The sequence below is a fragment of the Lactuca serriola genome, chromosome 4, assembly GCF_051521515.1.
Source record: "Lactuca serriola cultivar US96UC23 chromosome 4, Lser_US96UC23_V15, whole genome shotgun sequence".
Lineage (NCBI taxonomy): Eukaryota > Viridiplantae > Streptophyta > Magnoliopsida > Asterales > Asteraceae > Lactuca > Lactuca serriola.
The window spans coordinates 133,644,831-133,666,291 of NC_136411.1; the positions used below are offsets into that span (position 1 = coordinate 133,644,831).

General features: G+C 32.7%; 4 protein-coding genes across 4 annotated transcripts; 1 reads left to right on the top strand and 3 right to left on the bottom strand.

Annotated features, from left to right (window-relative positions):
• Window positions 1-8,543: 8,543 nt before the first annotated feature.
• LOC145098840 (uncharacterized) lies at window positions 8,544-11,020 on the bottom strand. The gene is made up of 8 exons (XM_079036439.1): window positions 10,785-11,020; window positions 10,324-10,562; window positions 10,137-10,229; window positions 9,857-10,000; window positions 9,753-9,768; window positions 9,522-9,669; window positions 9,282-9,473; window positions 8,544-9,032 (listed from the first exon to the last, which is right to left on the bottom strand). The coding sequence occupies exons 1-8, from the start codon at window positions 11,018-11,020 to the stop codon at window positions 8,544-8,546; spliced, it is 1,557 nt and encodes a 518-aa protein (XP_078892565.1).
• An 830-nt stretch (window positions 11,021-11,850) lies between these two features.
• Window positions 11,851-14,278, top strand: LOC145098841 (uncharacterized). The gene is made up of 4 exons (XM_079036440.1): window positions 11,851-11,993; window positions 12,263-12,567; window positions 13,136-13,549; window positions 13,740-14,278. Exons 1-4 carry the CDS (start codon window positions 11,851-11,853, stop codon window positions 14,276-14,278), a joined length of 1,401 nt encoding a protein of 466 aa, XP_078892566.1.
• A 472-nt stretch (window positions 14,279-14,750) lies between these two features.
• On the bottom strand, window positions 14,751-15,713 carry LOC145102605 (uncharacterized). Its single transcript, XM_079040051.1, has 3 exons — window positions 15,387-15,713; window positions 15,134-15,304; window positions 14,751-15,055 (listed from the first exon to the last, which is right to left on the bottom strand). The coding sequence occupies exons 1-3, from the start codon at window positions 15,558-15,560 to the stop codon at window positions 14,942-14,944; spliced, it is 459 nt and encodes a 152-aa protein (XP_078896177.1). The 5' UTR covers window positions 15,561-15,713; the 3' UTR covers window positions 14,751-14,941.
• A 2,287-nt stretch (window positions 15,714-18,000) lies between these two features.
• LOC145102607 (putative inactive purple acid phosphatase 27) lies at window positions 18,001-21,316 on the bottom strand. Its single transcript, XM_079040053.1, has 12 exons — window positions 20,965-21,316; window positions 20,789-20,880; window positions 20,438-20,513; window positions 20,206-20,328; window positions 20,024-20,116; window positions 19,781-19,916; window positions 19,608-19,689; window positions 19,397-19,529; window positions 19,121-19,326; window positions 18,913-19,038; window positions 18,512-18,821; window positions 18,001-18,421 (listed from the first exon to the last, which is right to left on the bottom strand). Exons 1-12 carry the CDS (start codon window positions 21,202-21,204, stop codon window positions 18,116-18,118), a joined length of 1,923 nt encoding a protein of 640 aa, XP_078896179.1. The 5' UTR covers window positions 21,205-21,316; the 3' UTR covers window positions 18,001-18,115.
• Window positions 21,317-21,461: the final 145 nt, after the last annotated feature.

Consider the following 21,461-nt stretch of genomic DNA (forward strand, 5'->3'; position numbering starts at 1 on the left):
ATGATGAGTTCAAAATGATGCTAACATCATTGTTTTATGGTATATAACCGATTATAGAGGACTTTGATCCTTTGTGGCAAATAATCAGTTATAGAGGATTTTGATCATTATTTTTATGGAGCTTAATGACATTTATTTCAATTCATAATTTCAACCGAGAAATTTCCAGAGTTTTAGTGAAAGGGTAAAAGAGTTGAAGTGAAAAAAAAATGGGATTTTTTCATAAACTAGGTCAAATAATGAGACTTTTTCTGGAAGTAACCGAGTAAAAAATGGTTTGCAGGTAAAAAAAAAGGGTTGATTTGAATTTTTTTATTCAATAATTGGAGTTTTTGTTAACAAAACAAAATTTGAGACTTTTTTCATAACCTGAACCAAAATATTAAGACTTTTCTAGAAATTTCCTTTATGAATATTCTTATAAGTTAGGAATGGACATGATTAAGAGTTCAAGAGTTAACAGGAAACTATTAAACTTTTTATTTGTGATTGATACTTCTGGAAAAACATTGGAACCAAATCGGATTGCACCGAATACCGATTAGGATGAAAGTAGGAACAATGTATTGTGTGATATATCTAGACTTAGTTTGAGTTTGGTTCGGTATGATTTCAAGTTTTTTATTTTCTCCATAATTTTCAGCCCTACTACTACAACTACCAGACATCCTCTCAAAAATCGACATCACACAAACATTTGTCGCAACTCATATTGTGACAATAAATAACTATGTACACTCTTCCATAATCCACCATCTGAGGTAGACCCTTATACCAAATGATGCAGAAATATACATACCATAAATAACTGGAAACGAAAGAATATGACACTCAAGAACAATCTTTATTCTTAGAAAGAATTAGGGTATGTTTGCCAAAAAATAGTTGGTAGGCGAAAGGTGCAACTTTTATTTGTATGGAAATGTTTAGCAAAAGCAATTAATGTTTACAATTACATAAAAGCTAATAGTTAAAAGGTTTTGGCAAAAATATTTGATAGTTGTAAGTTGTAAATTTTATTTGTGTAAAAGAGTTTGACAAAAATAGTTAACGTTTAAAATTATATAAAAAGAAAAAATTCAAAAAATATATTTAAAGTATCTTTTGGATTAGAAGTTTTTTGTTATAAAATAAAACTCTTAATCATGGACTACCATCCAAAACTTCTCCTTTAATTCGATCTTTTTTTAAAATCTCTAAACTATTTTTTGTTAAACATATCCTTAATCTCTAATTCTTATAAAGTGGTAAAATCTTAAACAAATCCTAACGACTTCAATTTCACCTCAAAACTAACCCAAAACTCTAAAACCTATAAAAATAATAATAATAAGCCGTTCATTAAGTCGTTTATAACAACATTTCATTTGAGTTATGTTCATGTTACCAAGCTTTCATGGGTTTTCCGCCTGATCTACATCATATAGCTCCTTTAGGCGTGACCATTTTGATGTTTTCTTTGATTTTTTCCATGACACTCATCTTCATTAAAGATAAAATAATATCATTAAAGCGATATCTTCATCAATGTTCTATTTTTCGCCTCTTGGGTTTTTTCTTGGGAGATTTGAATATTTTTAGTGATAGAGAGTTGATTGGGATTTGAGAAAAATTGTGAAGTTTCATAGCTTTGAAAGTTTTGATAATCTTGAGAATTATCAAGATTTAAAATGAAATTTGGATCCATATCATCAAAAAAATCAAATGAGTTTAGAAAATGAAAGGTTGAAATGAGATATGAAGTATATCGATATTATACTCTATTTATAAAGAGAGAAAATATAAAAAATTTAGTATTTTTTTTTTATTGAAACAATGTTCTTTTGTCTCAAAATCTAAATAATATTATTTATTATTTCAATTTTTCTGGGCATTCATCGAAAGGAGATATGTACTTCAAATTTGAACTTTAGTTGATAAATATTTTTATCCAAAATATATATATTCTTATCCAAAGAATATATATATATATATATATATATATATATATATATATTCATCCATTTATTTGATGAACACATGGTCAAGAAGATTATCATTTATGCAAGATTTTGTGAGCTCAGGTCGCACGCACGCAGACATGGCCTATGCCACCAAAGTTAAATTAAATTTTTTTATTTTTTTATCGTAAAACAACAAAGGGCTCGCCTAAAACCAACCAATGGAAGTAGTCTAAGATCCATGCACAATTATAACTTTAAAACATATATATATATATATATATATATATATATATATATATATATATATATATATATATATATATATATATATATATATATATATATATATATATAATGAAAACCCCTAAAGGTTAAGAACCCTAAGAACCTCTAAACTTAAACTACAAAATAAGATCTGAGTTATTTTTCTTGCATCCAAACACTCCCACTCACCTTCAAAATCTCAAACACAAACCCTCCATCTATCATCATCAACTACCACCCCGCCACCTACCTTCGCCACCGTCGTTGATCGATGTCGGCTCCGACCATCGTCACCATCATATTCCAACATCATCTTTTTGCTCCTCATTTTTTGGTGTGTTTCCACCAGATCTACATCAGATCTGGTGTGTTTGATGCATTTCAAGTCTAGATCTACTCCACCACCACATCAGATCTACCCCACCATTGATTTTTGCCACCACTTATGTTCAGATCTATGAGCTCTGATGACACATCTTTATCTCGCCACCATCTTTTTTTTTTCTCGATTTCCATGAAAGACCACCAGATCTGTTCAGATTTGGTCTACCACCACCTCTACCAACCATAGATGTATGTCTCCAACCTCCAAAATCCTTTGTTTTCATCAGCGGTTTAATCTAGATATATGATATCCGATGTTAGATCTATGATTTCTGACAACATATCTATGATTTTCTGTAACATCATGAGTTCGGGTATGTTAATTTAATTATTTATTTATTGTTTTATTGAGGAACTCGACGAGTTGATGCCTCAACTCATCGAGTAGAGTCTGATCTATTGATGCGTTTTCACGAGCGGACTCGACGAGTCGGGGACCTGACTCGCCGAGTTGGTGCTGATTAGGAAAAACCCTAATCCCCGGTCTTGGATCCTATTTAAAAGCCCTTATGGCCTTCATTTGCGGCCACCTTGTTCCAGAGAAACCCTAGAGAGAGTGAGGAAGGCTTGAGTGCAAGAGAGGGCTTATAATCTTCATTTTTGGGGTGATTTTGCTAGAGGAAGAAGAGATGATCCATCTAGAACGTGAAGGGAGCTTGAATTGGAGCTAATCATCTTGAGATATTGTCTTTGGAGGTATAATTCTTTCCATTTCACGTTCATATGGTGGATTTCATAGTTTTAGGGTTCTTCCCTCATAATTTTATGAGATCTAGTGAGTATGAGGTCCCCTTGGTATGAATAACATCAGGTCTGGACCATGAGAGGTCCCTAGAGCCATTATCTTCCAGCTTTTTGCAAGCAAATAAGGAATTGGAGACTAGGTTGCCATTTCTAGTGTTATTTCTCCATTTGAGGCTTGATAAAGGTTGCATGCACGTAAAGGTTGCACCTTTACGTGACTTTTGAGTGTTTAAGGGTTAGATTTATGATTTGGCTAAGCAGATATGACCTCAGGAGGTTGTTTGAGCAAGTCCATGGAGGAAACTCGCCGAGTCCATATGTAGACTCGACGAGTCGGACCGGGTTGCCCCAGGGTCTGACTCTAGTGGTGACCCGGTGAGTTGAGGGGTGACTCAGTGAGTCGAGTGAGGCTTAGAAAGGGAAGAGTCTGTGGGGACGATGGGACTCGCCGAGTCGTCGTATGCACTTGGCGAGTCTGGTCAAAATGGATAGTTGACTTTTGGTTGACTTTTAGGGTTGTCAACAAATTGGCCTTTCGGCCTGTAGAGGGGTAGAATGGTATTTTACCCTTCTAGGGATTTGCATGAGAGAATATCCAATTTGTGAAGAGACATTTATTTAGTGTAATTTATTATTGTGACTAGGCGGAGGCTAGGGCAGTATTCTGATATCGAGATTTTATCGAGATTCTTGAGGTGAGTCTTCTCACTATACTTTACCTAGAGTGGTAATCAAATCTATATGGCAGTGTATCTTGTATGCTATTTATGTGTTGTGATTTCTATGTGATATGTGATATGCATGATTCAGAGTTTACAGAGTTAGGACCAGTGGGTCCACAGAGTTATGGGACCAAGAGGGTCCCACAGAGATATTCGACCAGAGGGTCATCAGAGTTACAGCCTTGAGTGGCTGATATGTGTTATGTGGTATTTTGGGGAACTCACTAAGCATTTATGCTTACAGAGTTTTGTGTATGTGTTTCAGGTACCAATGATGATCGCAGGAAGGTGCCGACATGATCTGCACACACTCATGGAGCTTTTGTTTATATGATTCTGGGATATGTCTTACTATGTTGACAGTGGATACATTATGTTTAATATTATTTAATGAATGAAAGTATGATTTAAATTGTGAAAAATTATTTGAAAATTTTGGGTGTTACATTTTCGCTTATGGGTCTATGATTTATGCCTTCATATCTACGACTTTTGACGAGATTGACGGACTAGATTTGAGATCGATGTCAACTGCCACCATAACTGCTACCTTACCGCTCCGGTGTAGCACCGCCAACTCAACTCCATCTTTTTCTCTCTGATCTTTAGTGAAACAACACCATATTTGCATCAGGTATGTTGATATTTGTTTACTTCTTTTCTTTCTGTTAAGTTGTGAATTTAATATTCTAATCTCTCATTTGTTGTTTATTTTTGTTAAACATAGTTTTTTTCTACTATTAAGTTGTTAATCCATGTTTATTATGTTCTTTTATAATGTTTGCATCAAGTTTTTATTCACTTTATGTTTATTGTTGTTAAGCTGTGAATTGAATTTAAAATGTGTGTTATTATGTTAGTGTTTTCTCAAATAATATGAATTTTGATTTTTTTTAAGCTTTGGACTATGATGTTTTAATGTTTCAACTGATGTTTAGTTATATTTAAGTTAGTTACTGTGAATGCGTGAATTAATATGTTTTTATGTTATAAATACAATGAATGAGAGTCCTAAACTGATTATTAAATTATGAATGAGAGTTATAAAAAGCTCTATTAAACTGTGAATTTATGTGATGCAAACAATGTATCAGGTTAATTTTGTATACTAAACTATGAATTGTGTATTTATTACGTTGTAAATTTTATTCACGACTTAATATATTAAATTCACAATTTAATACATATAAATGTCTTCATATATTAACGTCTAAATATAATTTTAATTTGCAAATATGACTATAAATATAAAAAAAGTTTGTCTTAAATTGTGAATTTATTATATTAAGCTGTGAATTTCGTATATTAAATTGTGAATTGTCTGTATTAAGAGTTTTAAATTGATATTATTGTTGTGAATTTATATTTTTGTATTAAACTGTAAATTTATTGTAATAAACTGTGAATTTTATGTATTAAGTTGTGTTTTTTGTATTTTAAACTTTAAATTAACGGCATTAAATTGTGAAATTGACTATATTAAACTATAAATTTTTTATATTAAACTGTGATTTTTGTGTTTAAAAATGTGAATTGACTGCATTAAACTATGAATTTATGTTTAAATTGTGAATTGACTGCATTTTGCTGTGAATTTTTTATTATTTGTGTTAAAATATGAATGATTTATGTATAAATTTTTTTGTTAATTTTCTTACGAATATATTTATTTTTTAGTGTATAAATTTGTAAGAATCCACTAGTTTTTATAATTGTTTTGCATTAAATTCAAAACGAGTTAATTAATAGGTTTTATTAAACAATGAATGTAGTATTTAAGTTGTTAATGCATGGCTTTATTTATAGATTTGATTTGAAAAAAATGACGGTTGCTATGTTTATACTGGTGGTAGGTGGCGACATATGGTGGTAGAGTTTGAGTTTCTGACTTCTTTGAATTAGTGAACTATTATAAAACAATTTGTATTAAGTTGTGAATTTTTTGCATTAAATTGTAAATGGACTGTGTAAATATGTATTTTATATAGGTTTTGTGTTAAAATATGAGATCATATATGAATGAAAATACTAGACTGTAAAAACTATAAGTTTGCTCTTTTCATACCAAAAACACAAAAAATTAGGATATTAACATGTTTAATAAGAGCATCGTGTAAATATTTACTAATTAATTGGGGTTCTTAATCTTTTATGGTTCTCATTTAAACCTCTCTCTCTCTCTCTCTCTCTCTCTCTCTCTCTATATATATATATATATATATATATATATATATATATATATATATATATATATATATATATATATATATAGCTAGGTTCAGGTATTTAAAGTAATTATTGTGTTATTGTATGCATAAATGTAGGCCAATCAACATTAAATAAATAAATAAATCAATGAGGGTAATTTAGTAATTTGGTAAATCAATTCTATAAATAATCCCTTTATTTTAGGGATCGGTTTCTTATTAACCCTGTTAAATCCGCCTTTTTCTTCCTCCTACTGATATTAAACAAATTAATCGATTTGAAAACCCTTTGCTCTTGCTATCTCGTTTCCAGACGTTTCTCCTCGATTGTAATTCAAGTCGACACGATTTCCTTCATTGCTCCATTCTTAGACCCTAACATTCCAGATAAGAACACTGCCCATGATGTCGATGACGACCGATTTCCTAATAAGCTCTTGAATCTCTTGATAAGACCCCTTCACTTTCTCCAAGGTATGATCGTCACCCCAAGTAGGCCACTTCCATTTGTAATTTCTTCGATTCACAGTGAGTCTTTTCGACCCACCATTTAGTTTCTGAGCAATTTCAGTGAAGTGAAGTCCCTGTGCATCGGCCTTGCATTTTCCAGTCTCTCAGAGCTATTGATAATGTTGTTTTGTTCAAGTGGAAGGTTAAGTCCGGTAAGGGAATCGAATTGTTTATATTTCTGTCGCCGAATTCAACCTAGTGATTGTAGCATGTTTTGCCCCACCCTTTCAACAATGTTTACTAAACCAGTACTCCTTTTACAGTTTGCAGACCACCTGTTTGATAAAATTACTCAAGAAAATCCGACCTAACAATTGAACTTATAATGGTATTACAGGTATACAAAAATGGGATTTGTTGGTAATGTGGAGCCTTTCTTGAACGTTCCAACAATAGTGAGATTATGTTTGAGACATTCAATGTTCCATGGCTTTATATAGCTGTGCAGCCTGTTCTTGCTCTTGTTGCATGATACACCAGAAAGAAGGTTAGTTTTTTGGATCTTTAATTTTTAATCTTTAATCTTGATTCTTGAGTTTATTTGGTAATTTGTAATGTTTAAAACATTATATGCTTTTGCTTAGTGTGAGATGACAGGTGTTGTGGTGGATGTTGGAGATGGTGCTACACATGTTGTTCCTGTTGTAGAAGGTTATGCTATTGGGAGTAGTATTAAGTCAATACCCATTTCAGGAACAGATGTTACTTACTTCATCCAACAACTCATGAAGGTATCTTCATTTTCACTTCCTTAATTATTCTTTCAAAATCAAGATTATTAATGTCTGGTTTAATCTTTAATGACATTTATCTTATTTAGGAAAGAGAAGAGCACATTCCACCTGAAGATTCACTTGATGTAGCACGAAAAGTTTTTTTAGTTTTATTGGTGAGATTCCAATTCTATTGGAATGGAATCACGAATTCAAATTCTATTGGAATGGAATCACGAATTCCAATTCTGTTGGAATCACAGAAGTTGATGCTTGAAAACGGGCCACAAAATTGAAACGAACCACATTATTCTTTTAGAATGCATTAGTCATTGTTAGATTTTGATGTTTTCTTTCCCGTTTTAAAACCTTTTTTAGTTTTATTCTTTAACAATAAATGTAATTCTTAACAATTGTTACCTGTACTCTATAAGAAATAATGTATTTTTTGTTTTTATTCTTCATTTGATTGTTCAAGAATTTGTTATTCTACAAGAAGTTTTTAAATTCATGGTCAAGAAATAGGTACAAGAATATTTTTATTTTTTATGGTTTAAAAATATTTTTATTTTTGAATATACTCATAAACATATTCTGTCAGAATGTCCAAATTAAAAAAATTATAATTCGTAAAATTGGATTTTTAAAATTAATAAAATCTATGATCCCTTAAAAAATACAATTTTCCTTTATTAAATCTATATTAATTGACTAAATTACCCTTATAATTAATTAAGATGATATTTTTCAATTATATTTAATTCAATAATATATATTAATCACTTTCTTAAAATAAGTAAATATGATTGACCCACATTTATGCATACAATAACACAATAATTACTTTGAATAGAATAACATAAGCATATATATATATATATATATATATATATATATATATATATATATATATATATATATAGGGGCGAAGCTGGAACAATTTTTTTTTTTTTGGGGGGGTGGGGGGAAGTATTATAAACTAAAATTAACGTTTTTACATACAAAAATACCAAATTTGGTTTTGCAAATAAACACAAAAAATAACTAGAAAAAGAATTACAACTCAGCCCGGCGGCTTTTAAGGTCTTTAAATTCCTCAATTACCGACTTCGAATCAATGTTTTCAGCAATTTCTCTTTCTATGTAAACCACCAAGGTGTTTGCGAGAAAGCCATCCAACATCGTATTGCGACGACGGTTCTTGAATATTTTCATTGCTGAAAATCCCCTTTCTGTTGTTGCGGTAGAAGCTGGAAGTGTCAAGATTAACCGCACCAATCTATCAAGCAAATAATATGTCTCACGTTTCTGAGTTTCCACGAGACCCTTGCAAAAGTCAGCAATAGTTGATACACCACTAAGCTTGGGATTCTTTGTTATGTCAATATTAAAAATCTCCAATTGATATCGTAATTGAATTCTCTCTTGCTCCGTAAAATCTTCGGGATAATACTTCTCAACAAGACGACAAATTTGATCAACTTTAATCACTTTCGGGTGTTCTTTTGAAACTAAAGTAGAACTAAGACTTAATAGCTTCACCGCCTAATCATTGAATCTACTATTCAACTCATGTAGTTGTTTGTCCAATGTGGCTGTAAACAAATCCACTCGATAAAAATGTTCAAAAGCAACATGATTATCTGTTTTTCGAGGTCAGTATCAAGTAGAAGTATATGGAGCATTCATATCTGGCATATCTATTTGATGTTTTTCATAAAAAAAAAACTTTATCTATGCAAGTAAAGAATCTCATCCCTTGTTTCTTAATTCATTTAGACCCTCCTTTGTTGCCGAAACTAACTCCATGGCATTAAGAATATCTTGGGATTTCTTTTGTAGAGCTTGAGAAAGTACATCAGTTTTCCCCATTACTTCCTTTATCAGGTGAAGAATAAACACAAACTTAAATGATTTTAGGAAACCGTAAGTTGCATCAGCATCTCGGCGTTGAGAATAAGTAGTAGACAAGTCATCGATTATTCCCTGGAGAACAACACGAGTACAATCAAACATGTTAAACAAACTGCAAACAGAACGAAAATGAGAACCCCAACATGTATCACCAGCTCTTCTTAATGTCTTAACTTGATTCAATCCTTTGCCTGATTCGATTTCACCTAGTTCCAATAATTGTTCAATCTCAGTTGCCTTCGCCTTTTGTAACTCATCATGATGCTTACTGGAAACACAAACTACATTAATTAAAAAAATTAAGTTTGTGAAAAATTGGTGTACATGAATAATTTCCCTTGAAGTAGCTACCAAGGGTAGTTGTAATCTGTATGCAAAGCAATGAACATAATATGCATAAGGACAATCCTTAAGAACAAGTGCCTGTAATCCGTTCCATTCCCCTCTCATATTACTAGCACCATCATAACATTGGCCACAAATTTTACTAACATCAAACTGATTGTGCAAAAGTTGTCTCCACATATTTGTTTTTAGGGTTAATGATAAGGTATCCCTAACATGAACCAAATCCAAGAACCTTTCACGTATGATCCCTTCTACATTAACAAAATCTAAAAACTATCGTCATTTACTTTTTTGTAGACTCATCCCATGACTCATCAACCATGACACAAAAATATGAATCACCCACTTCACTACGAATATGTTTTCTATCTTAATTTGCAATAATACTATGAATTTCTTTTTGAATTTCTCCAGAAGTATACTTTGAATTATAAGGAGCTTTCTCTAATATAACATTTGCAACTTCATCATTATAAGATGCTAGAAGTTTTAGTAGTTGCAACAAATTAGCATGATTTTTGGAATTAGGAGATTCATCATGGTCGTAAAGCACACGCTTGGGATGTCAACCAACGAACTGTGTCAATCGAAGCTTTTAATCGTAAACGATTCTTTAATATTTGCTCTTCGTTTTGCTTCATTATGATATTTTCAATGTGTGCTTCTTGGCTCATCAAATTTTCAGCGAATGCAACAACATTTCTATGTTGTGAACAACCAATGTGCTTCAACAATGCACAATTTTTCCCGTCATTAACTTTCTTCCAATTGTCAAATCTTGTAACATTAAATGCATCATAATCATGACACGCACTTGGTTTATCGTTAAATATAAAACAAATAAAACAATAGGATGCATGTGTTGTTGGAGAATATTCTAACCAATTAGGGAAAATGTTGAACCAAGAATATTGGAATCTACAAGGATGTTTCTTTGAACTTTTAGCATGATATTCTTTAAGATGTATTTGGAAAGGTCCTAAACTCATATAAGCTCGTCTTACTTCTTCCCTTAAATTAACCAGATAATCTCACATTTGTTTTCTTTTAGCGGGATCTCTTTCTAGTTGCTTAAGATCCACCTGGACCACCTCATTAGGATTTGATTGTGTAGCTTCATTCCTATCATTCTCTTGTTGATTTTCATGTTCTTGTGGTTGTGGTTCACTTGTTGAAGATTTGTGACGTTTAATCTCTTGATTTTTATCATGACTTTCTTCATTATCAACATTTATTTTGAAGAAAGAATGAATGGTTTTCATATTTCCCATGATTGTATCTATAAAAATCAAAATAAAAAAACAATTCATTCAAAATCAGTTAATCCACTATTAAGTCCTTTAACTTATATCACATATTAGATTAACATAAGAAAATAAGCAATGCTCATCATTCATCACTAATTACTTAAACCAAGAAGAGAATATTTAACAATGTGTAATTAGTTGATTCCTAAAATTCCAACAACAATCAAATATAGAGGATATCTTCATATCAGTTCATAAGTTCATTCTAGACAAAAGCAACAAAACGGGCTCCTAAAGTCCTGAACAATTCCAACTTTCTAAATTCTAATTACAAGTATCCAACAACTAAACAAGTGCAACATTAGAAATTATAAAAGAGAGAATTCTGAATCCCTGAAAGGATGAAACGGGAAAGAAGTCAAGAACAGCAGTCGAATTGAAAGCTGAAAACATACATGATTACTGATTAGCGAAGAAATTACGGTGAGGATTGGATTGCAGCTATGCAATCATGCAGAACAACAGCAGGTAGTAGCACCGCAACAGCCAGCAGGCAACGACAACTTCGATTTGGCGGAGTCGACAACTTCGATTGGCGATTAGCGACTAGCGATTGCGAATGTCGATGATTGATTCTCTATCTCTCACGGATCAGCTTCTTGGCAAACGAACATTGGATCAGCCAATCAGGAGGGGCCACATCCCAAAACTCACATTGTTAGGCCTATAATTCCGAAAATTAAACATATATATATATATATATATATATATATATATATATATATATATATATACTCTACTTCTAGCCCAAAATGTAAGAGGGGGGGAGGGGGGGACCCCTTCTGGCCCCATAAATGGTGCGCCCCTATAGGAATGAAGTCAAGAGATTAAACGTCACAAAGCTTCAACAAGTGAATCACAACCACAAAAACATGAAAATCAACAAGAGAATGATAGGAATGAAGCTACACAATCAAATCCTAATGAGGTGGTCCAGGTGAATCTTAAGCAACTAGAAAGAGATCCTGCTAAAAGAAAACAAATGTGAGATTATCCGGTTAATTTAAGGGAAGAAGTAAGATGAGCTTATATGAGTTTAGGACCTTTCCAAATACATCTTAAAGAATATAATGCTAAAGGTTCAAAGAAACATCCTCGTAGATTCCAATATTCTTGGTTCAACATTTTCCATAATTGGTTAGAATATCCTCCAACAACACATGCATCTTATTGTTTTATTTGTTTTATATTTAATGATAAACCAAGTGTGTGCCATGGTTATGATACATTTATTGTTAAAGGATTTGACAATTGGAAGAAAGTTAATGATGGGAAAAATTGTGCATTCTTGAAGCACATTGGTTGTTCACAACAAAGAAATGTTGTTTTATTTGCTGAAAATTTGATGAACCAAGAAGCACACATTGAAAATATCATAATGAAGCAAAATGAAGAGCAAATATTGAAGAATCGTTTACGATTAAAAGCTTCGATTGACACAATTCGTTGGTTGACATTCCAAGTGTGTGCTTTACTAGGGCATGATGAATCTCCTAATTCCAAAAATCGTGGTAATTTTTTGCAACTACTAAAACTTCTAGCATCTTATAATGATGCAGTTACAAATGTTATATTAGAGAAAGCTCCTTATCATTCAAAATATACTTCTGGAGAAATTCAAAAAGAAACTCTTAGTATTATTGCAAATTAAGTTAGAAAGCATATTCGTAGTGAAGTGGGTGATTCATATTTTTGTGTCATGGTTGATGAGTCTAAAAAAGAGCAAATGGCGATAGTTTTGAGATTTGTTGATGTAGAAGGGATCATATGAGAAAAAAGGTTTTTGGATTTGGTTCATGTTAGGGATACCATATCATTAACCCTAAAAACAAATATGTTGAGACAACTTTTGCACAATCAGTTTGATGTTAGTAAAATTTGTGGCCAATGTTATGATGGTGCTAGTAATATGAGAGGGGAATGGAATGGATTACAGGCACTTGTTCTTAAGGATTGTCCTTATGCATATTATGTTCATTGCTTTGCTCACAGATTACAACTAGCCTTGGTAGCTGCTTCAAGGGAAATTATTCATGTACACCAATTTTTCACAAACTTAATTTTTTTTAATTAATGTAGTTTGTGCTTCGAGTAAGCGTTATGATGAGTTACAAAAGGCGAAGGCAACTGAGATTGAACAATTATTGGAACTAGGTGAAATCGAATCAGGCAAAGGATTGAATCAAGTTGGGACATTAAGAAGAGCTGGTGATACATGTTGGGGTTCTCATTTTCATTCTGTTTGCAGTTTGCTTAACATGTTTGATTGTACTCGTGTTGTTCTACAGGGAATAATTGATGACGTATCTACTACTTATTCTCAATGCGGAGATGCTGATGCAACTTATTGTTTCCTAAAAGCATTTAAGTTTGTGTTTATTCTTCACCTGATAAAGGAAGTAATGGGGAAAACTGATGTACTTTCTCAAGCTCTACAAAAGAAATCCCAAGATATTCTTAATGCCATGGAGTTAGTTTCGGCAACAAAGGAGGGTCTAAATGAATTAAGAAACAAGGGATGAGATTCTTTACTTGCATAGATAAAGTTTTTTTTTTTTTATGAAAAACATCAAATAGATATGCCAGATATGAATGCTCCATATACTTCTACTCGATACTGACCTCGAAAAAACAGATAATTATGTTACTTTTGAACATTTTTATCGAGTGGATTTGTTTACAGCCACATTGGACAAACAACTACATGAGTTGAATAATAGATTCAATGATCAGGCGATGGAGCTATTAAGTCTTAGTTCTACTTTAGTTTCAAAAGAACACCCTAAAGTGATTAAAGTTGATCAAATTTGTCGTCTTGTTGAGAAGTATTATCCCGAAGATTTTACGGAGCAAGAGAGAATTCAATTACGATATCAATTGGAAATTTTTAATATTGACATAACAAAGAATCCCAAGCTTAGTGGTGTCTCAACAATTGCTGACTTTTGCAAGAGTCTTGTGGAAAGTCAGAAACGTGAGACATATTATTTATTTGATAGAGTGGTGCGGTTAATCTTGACACTTCCAGCTTCTACCGCAACAACAGAGATGAGATTTTCAGCAATGAAAATATTCAATAACCGTTTTCGCAATACGATGTCAGATGACTTTCTCGCAAACAACTTGATGGTTTACATAGAAAGAAAAATTGCTGAAAACATTGATTTGAAGTCGGTAATTGATGAATTTAAAGACCTTAAAGGTCGTCGGGCTGAATTGTAATTCTTTTTCTAGTTATTTTTTGTGTTTATTTGCAAAAACAAATTTTGTTTTTTTTATATAAGAACGTTAATTGTTCAAGCTCCGTCCATGGTGGCATCCGAGTCGGCGTTCAACATAGACCAGTGATGTGCTGGACCCACATAAAACAAACTTTTCAACTTTCGTAATTGAAGCTTTGACCTAAGATTGGGTGAAAAAATTAAGGAACCCAATTGTGAATTACATTGATGATGATATGTTAAAAAGGACGACAACATTGTTATATGTAATAAGTTTAATATTAACTTTATTTGTTTCTTGTTTTATCTATAGAGGTTGAAGAGACCGATACATTGGTGTTTTGTTAGTTTCTACATTTGTTTTGAATTTTGATATACATTTTTCACTTTGGTTTTCGATTGGTTGAAGAATAGTTTTGGAATAGTTTACATTAGTGTATTACAAACTTCAAGTTAATCTTCAACATAACAAATTGGTGGAAACAACCACTTGGCAAAGTACATAATATGACACTACAAGATTTCAAATAAGATTTAAGCAAACAACATATACCAAAATTTAGGCAAAGCCACATATCATGTTCTTGAATTTGAGTCGCAAGAACCATTATGGTCCACATTTCTAACAAACAAAAAAATCTTATGGGAATGAAATCATGTACCTTCATTGTTGATCACTCATAGAATACATAGACTTCAACATCGTCTCTAGTCTATCTTTAGACAACTGAAAGTTGACATCTGTTTCTCCTGAATTTGGCTCTGTGTTGCTCTGAAGCTGAAAGTTAAAACAGATTTAGGGGAAACCCTAGTTCATATATCCTGTAAAAACGAAATTATTATCAACCAAGAGTACCTGATCTTTCGCTATATCTTCTCTCCACTCCTTATGGAACTTTTGTAGGAGAAGTGTCAATAATCTCTGTATCTCAGGCAAGACTTCTTCAGGGAATAATTTCTGTATTTCATCCTTATTGTTGTTCTCATAGACACATCTACGAATCAACATGCGTAGGCATACCAAAAGCTACAAAATTACACCTTTACTAGCAATTAGGAAAAAAAAAACATCGGAAAAATTATAGCAAAAACTATTAAAAGGTAATTACAGGATCGAGGTCGGCATCATTTTGAAGTTGAAGCATATCACGGATGACATCGCGATCGGTTGAATCAAGTCCAATTTTGCGAGTTCTCCATAGGGTTTGGAGTATGAACTCCACGGATTCCTTCGAATTCGCTCTCACCAACAACGGTAGATTTCCCCATAATGAATGCTCCATTTTCACAATCGTGTAATTGCATCAACTCCACACTCCACAGTCGCAGATTTTCTCGTTGACTAAACTCGACTCTGAATGTGCCCTAGAAACGGCGTGCGTTGAAGTTTGAAGGTCCTTTTGGAGTTTTTCGTTTCTTTCGGGTACAAAATGATAATAACAATTAATGCATTTAAGCCATCAAACAAATGTGACTTCACAATTTAAGCACATCTGCTACTGTTTTTGTCATTTAAACCCCTTTATCTTTGGTCAAATTATATTTCATCTCCATTGGAATGGACATGTGGGAAGAGATTGGATATGATGATTTTAATTCACAGGGCAGGTGCAAGGCATGGTTGTGCATACCATTCTCGGAGTATTGTTGTGCAACGATCGTGATCATGTAGTACATAATGCAACACCAATTGAAATAGAGGGGTGGGTTTTCCATGACAAATGGCTATAACATTTATAAAAAAAAAATCAGATCATTCAGTTCTTCCTATAAATATTATCATTTAACCATAATTTTTTTTTCATACCATTGTTTTCTTCCTCTACTATACACACCACAATATGTTCGAATACAATTTTTTTTACTCCCCACCATAGAACAATTTTCACAACAACTAAATTTCCAAACCCCACAACTTTGGGAGGAAAACTCATGCTTGGATTTCGGTGTACGAAGACTCCTTCAAAAGAAATGCTTGATTTGGGGATACCTCTTGGAAATCTATTCTAAACCAGTCCCACAACAAATTCGGGAAAGGTGTTTATCAGTATATTGATGAGCTTTCGTCAAAACGGCACGATATGAGGTTACAAATAATTGAATTCAATGTCATTTACAACAATCTAAAAAATACATCCAGATACAAGTAACGATTCCAAGGTTCTCAATATAATGCTCTAACAATACCTTTGTTACTCTGTGATCGAAATCAGGTATCGAAATGGTGATGGAGAATTGACTTTGTTTTTTTTAGAGAAAAAAAATGAGAATTGTGGCTATTAATTTAGCACTTGAATTATCTATGTTTGTATTAATGTTTAGTTTGAACATGTTTCTATAAATGTTTTTAATTTTTATTTGGATGTTTAAGACTTAAGTGTCTAAAATTTAGAAATGTTTGCATCAACCATCAATAATTTATTCATATTTAATTGTCAATTTTATTTATGGAATCTGACCTACGAACCCAAATCTGACCCACGAACCCGCCAACCTGTGAACTCGTATAAATAAATGGGTTGGTAGATTATATATGAGTTTATGTTCCAAACGCGTCAACCCGTGACTTATATATTTAAATGGGTCGTGTTTGGGTTGACATATTTTGACCCGCCAACATGCGAACCCGCGACACGTCAACCCAAACACGACACGATTGTCAGGCTTATAGAGATATGTCTATCATTTTTTATATGGTGGTATGACGGATATATCTTATGGCTTTATCATTTCCTATATTTTTCACTCTTTTTAGAGGTAACAAATTGCAATATGTATCATGTAATCATCATATCATTGGCATATGGTCAAACATAAACGTTATACAATGTCTTTTTTTCTTTATTTTTTTTGTCATATACACAAACCTAAAATCACAACAATTTCTATTTTTCGTTGCTTATATCTTACCTACCATATGGGTTTTGGAATTTTTTTAAGGTTTATTTCCAAGTTATTAGGATTAACTATTAAGCTACCTTTCCACATATCTGGTTGTTAGAGATTTGAGCATTAGGATTTCAATTTCTTAGCTTATAAAACTCTATATTTAGTTTAATGATTCTAATCATCCAAAATTCTGCTTCCCCTCTCAAATTTCTCGTATGCTTTAGGCATCCACAATGCATTGAACTCTATAGAGTGTAACGAAATACCATATCATCTTTCTACAATCCATATAACTATATCATTTTTTTCCTACAATGCATTGAACCGTATAAAGTTTAATAAAATATTACAAAAGATAATTTATAATATATGTTTAAGAATTAAAAACTTTATTTTTTCCATGACCATCAAACTTCAAATCCATTGAATGTTAAAGTGACATCTCTCAATGATAGAATTTAATCAATTGAATAATGAACTTATCAACTCATTCAAATCTCCCATTGAAAATTACCATTATAAATGCTATTATATTTAATATATACAGTCCAGTGTCATGTTTTTTTCCCTGTAAGGGTTTCCGACATGATATTTCTATTGCTACTTGTTCTAGTTGCTTCTATTTATTTATCATATTTAAAATAACACAAATGAGCCGACTTGAAAACTTTAGCATTTATGTTTTTCATTCTAATAGATGTTAACTTTGAGTCCATTTTCGTTCATTTAATGGTTGTGTGCGAATTATTTAGATTTTAGGGAACATAAGTAATTTCAAACAATTGTAGTAGCTAAAGGGCTAATGCCACCAAGACCCTTACAATTCACCCACTATTGAAAAAACTTTTTTCATTAAAGCTAGTTAAGATTTGCTAACTTGCCATAAAAATTAAAAGCCCTCTTAGAATGTAACACATTACTTAAACTTCAAATCCTCATACAATAACTCTCATGGTGCCAAAGTAGAAGTTCCACAACCATCATGTACACATGCCAAAACATCTTTGTATTCCCTTGATATTGTAAAACTATCATAAACCAAACCATCACTACTCTTCTTGTACTCAAACAAAAGCGATGAATGGTTAAAAGCAGTAAGTTTCACAAATCCCCAATCATGATCTTTATACAAACTCCATTCCGTATCAACATAAGCAAAAGTCGACAACTCACTCCCTCCTCCACCCACCACAACATGAATTGTCCCATCCACAGTTCCCGAATAATTATACTTTTCCGTGTTCACACATTGATCCTACATTTAAAATAATAATAATAATAGTAATAAGTAACCGATTAAGCATTTCAAAATGACCATTTTGGAAATTGTATGTATATACATTACCTGGTATACAGGACAAGTTCTTTCATAACTATGGATATGTCCATAGAATGCAATGTCCACTTTGTATTTCTGCCATAGCTTTTGCAAATGTTCCCTTCCCATTGGCTCTCCTAAAGAACCCTCGATGGCATATTGGCTACTAGAAGAATAGCCAAGAACACGGTTAGCAGCAAAGATAAGCCATGGTTGTTTTTGTCTGTCGACTGATGCAAAACATTTCTCTAGCCATGCATACTGTTCTGAACCCTCCCTCCAATCATGCTCTGAATCCGCTATACAAAAATGAAACATCCCATAATCCGTTGCATACCTACAAACATTTATCAATAAGAACTAACTGAACCGTTTAGCACTGAATGATCCCAACCTCTTAATGGTTCCGAAGAAATAAATATTTTTACCAGAATTTAGCTCTGTTATCTGCGGGAACATAGAACATGGTCTCAGCAGGCACCCCACACTCCCCGCCTGAATCAGAACTTAAATAGAAGGATCCGGAATTCGGAAAATCTCGTTCGTTGTTTCCACTACAAGATTGAAAGTAACTTGTGATTGATTCGGTTTATTTAGAATTAGAAATTATGTAAATACTTAAAAGTCGAAATTAACCTTGCAACCATATAAGGTTTTTTTGATGCAATAGGTTCAATTTGTGCTGTGAATTGGTCCCACTGTGAGATATATCCTTTTGCAAATGCTAGATTACCAATATGGAATACTATATCATAGTCATCAAGTTCATTTGTTAATTGGTTTGCAGTTATCAGTGATCCTGGTTGATAATTGTCATATTCATTTGACCCATCACGTTCTGCCTGAAAAAATGGTAACAGAGATTTTTTAAATAAAAAATTAAACATGAAATTTTATAAACTTAATCACTACCTTTCCCATGTCTCCAAATATAACAACACGTTGCAATGAGTCTTGTCCTGGATACGGAGATGAATTAAAAGAATACAATTTACTCCAAATAAACGACCCGTTTGTCAACTTATGACCCATTCTGTAAGTATACCTGAAAAAATCATTCAAAAAATACAATGAAAAATGAGAAAATTACAATTCGTGTTTATTCTTTTAAATTAATACATACATAGTGTTAGGCCACAAGTCCTTTAAGAAACTAGTGTGGATAAAACCAGGATCACGCCATCCAACTGTTCTTGCAGGTTCTCCTACATGGAATTAAAGAACATTATCAAGTGGGTTTGGGTGGGGTAGGGTAGGGTGGGGTGGGTGGGGTGGGGGAGGGAAGACATATCATACCACACATGCTACTACGAGAAAAGGTCAAAGTTCCAGCTGGAGAAAGCTTTTTGGTTTGACTTTGATCCTCCCAACCCCATTCAACAAATGGAGTGGCTTCATCGATGTTGTAGCCACTTGTCCATGTCACTGACATCTGAATAAACATCAAAAGTAACACGTGATGTAAAAATTTAGGTAGTGTTTGGTTGATGGAATAAAATCATAAATAATCGAATGATTAATGGAAATTTAACTATTTACCTCATCCCAAGTTTTCCCTTGAGCAAGACGTGGATAAAGTGGAGCCTTAGGGTTTGCAAACGATATAGGGGATGAAGCACTTATCAACTTTGGCTGTTGAAATTCCCGAAAGTAATTAATTGCTCATTGAAAAATCGAAAAACATTTATTAAAATGTAAATTAAGAGTGAGTTTGCAAATACGCTCTGTAATCCTCCAGAAAAAAGTGCAAAGGAGAAATCTGCACGTTGATTGATGATTTGGAATGTTAGTGACGCTTTCCCTGTTGTTGTGTAATCATGATTCGAATGGTTCGCGAACATGTACTGTTTATAACAACATCTTACTTTAATTGGTTCAAAGAAATATAAAAAATAAAAAATATATATAAAGTTTTTTTTATCTTCAAGAGTTCCATTTTATAAAACATCTTACTTTGATTGGGGCTGTGCATATGTATGGACCATTATCTTGCAATTCATTGGTTGATTCAGAGTAACAATCTGATGAACTGCAATATTTTTTCAATTGTTGAGAAAAAACATTTTTTTATGGTGAAATATATAAGGGTTGAAACTTGAAATAAACTATCTAACTATTTGATGCGTCCACATTTGATCCCTCTGGATTTTTTTTGAACATTTAAGGTCCCAAATTTTTTTAAAATTGTACTGAATACTTAGAGTTACCAAATGTGGACATAGCAAATAGTTGGACAACAGATTTCAACCTAAACCCTAAATATATATATAATTTTGTTAAGGGGCAAAAAAGTAAAAAGACTACTTGAAATTTGCTGGTGAGAAAACTCCAACCCAGTCACTCTCACTTGGTTCAGAGGTCTTGACCTCCACGTTGACCCATTCAGTATCCTCACCCTATAAAATCAAGTCACTCACTGGTTGTTATGATTACAAGTTATAAAGTGACTTTTAAAAAATATAAAATAAACCATTTTTCACCTGACACCCCATAAGTAAAGGGTTAGCAGTAATGCAAGCTGATTCTTGGAGAGCATTAACAGCTTTGTGGATTGCAATCTTGGCAAGTGGTTGTTCACTGGCGGGAGCATGGTGGTGGTGGTGGTGGTGGTTGGGAGGAGTTCCGGTGAGGTGTCTGTTGGATAAAGCATTGGAAAGTTTTGAAACAAAGAAAGTTGATAGTAGCAAGAAGAGAGTTAAGAGATTATTCTTTGTTGTCATTTTATCAAACACTTGGTGTGCATACACTCTATAAGAAAAATCTTGGTTATATTTCTATATTTATAGCTACTAATCACAAATATCATAACAGACTTTAAAAAATGATTTAAACAAAATAATATGTAACACTTTTTTAACGTTAAATACAAGTTTTTTAACACTAAAAAAGGACACACAAACTGTGTGAAACAAGTATTCGTGACCTTGGGGATTCATCTCCCAGGAAATTTAGGAGTAAATTCTTCATGCTTTCTGTA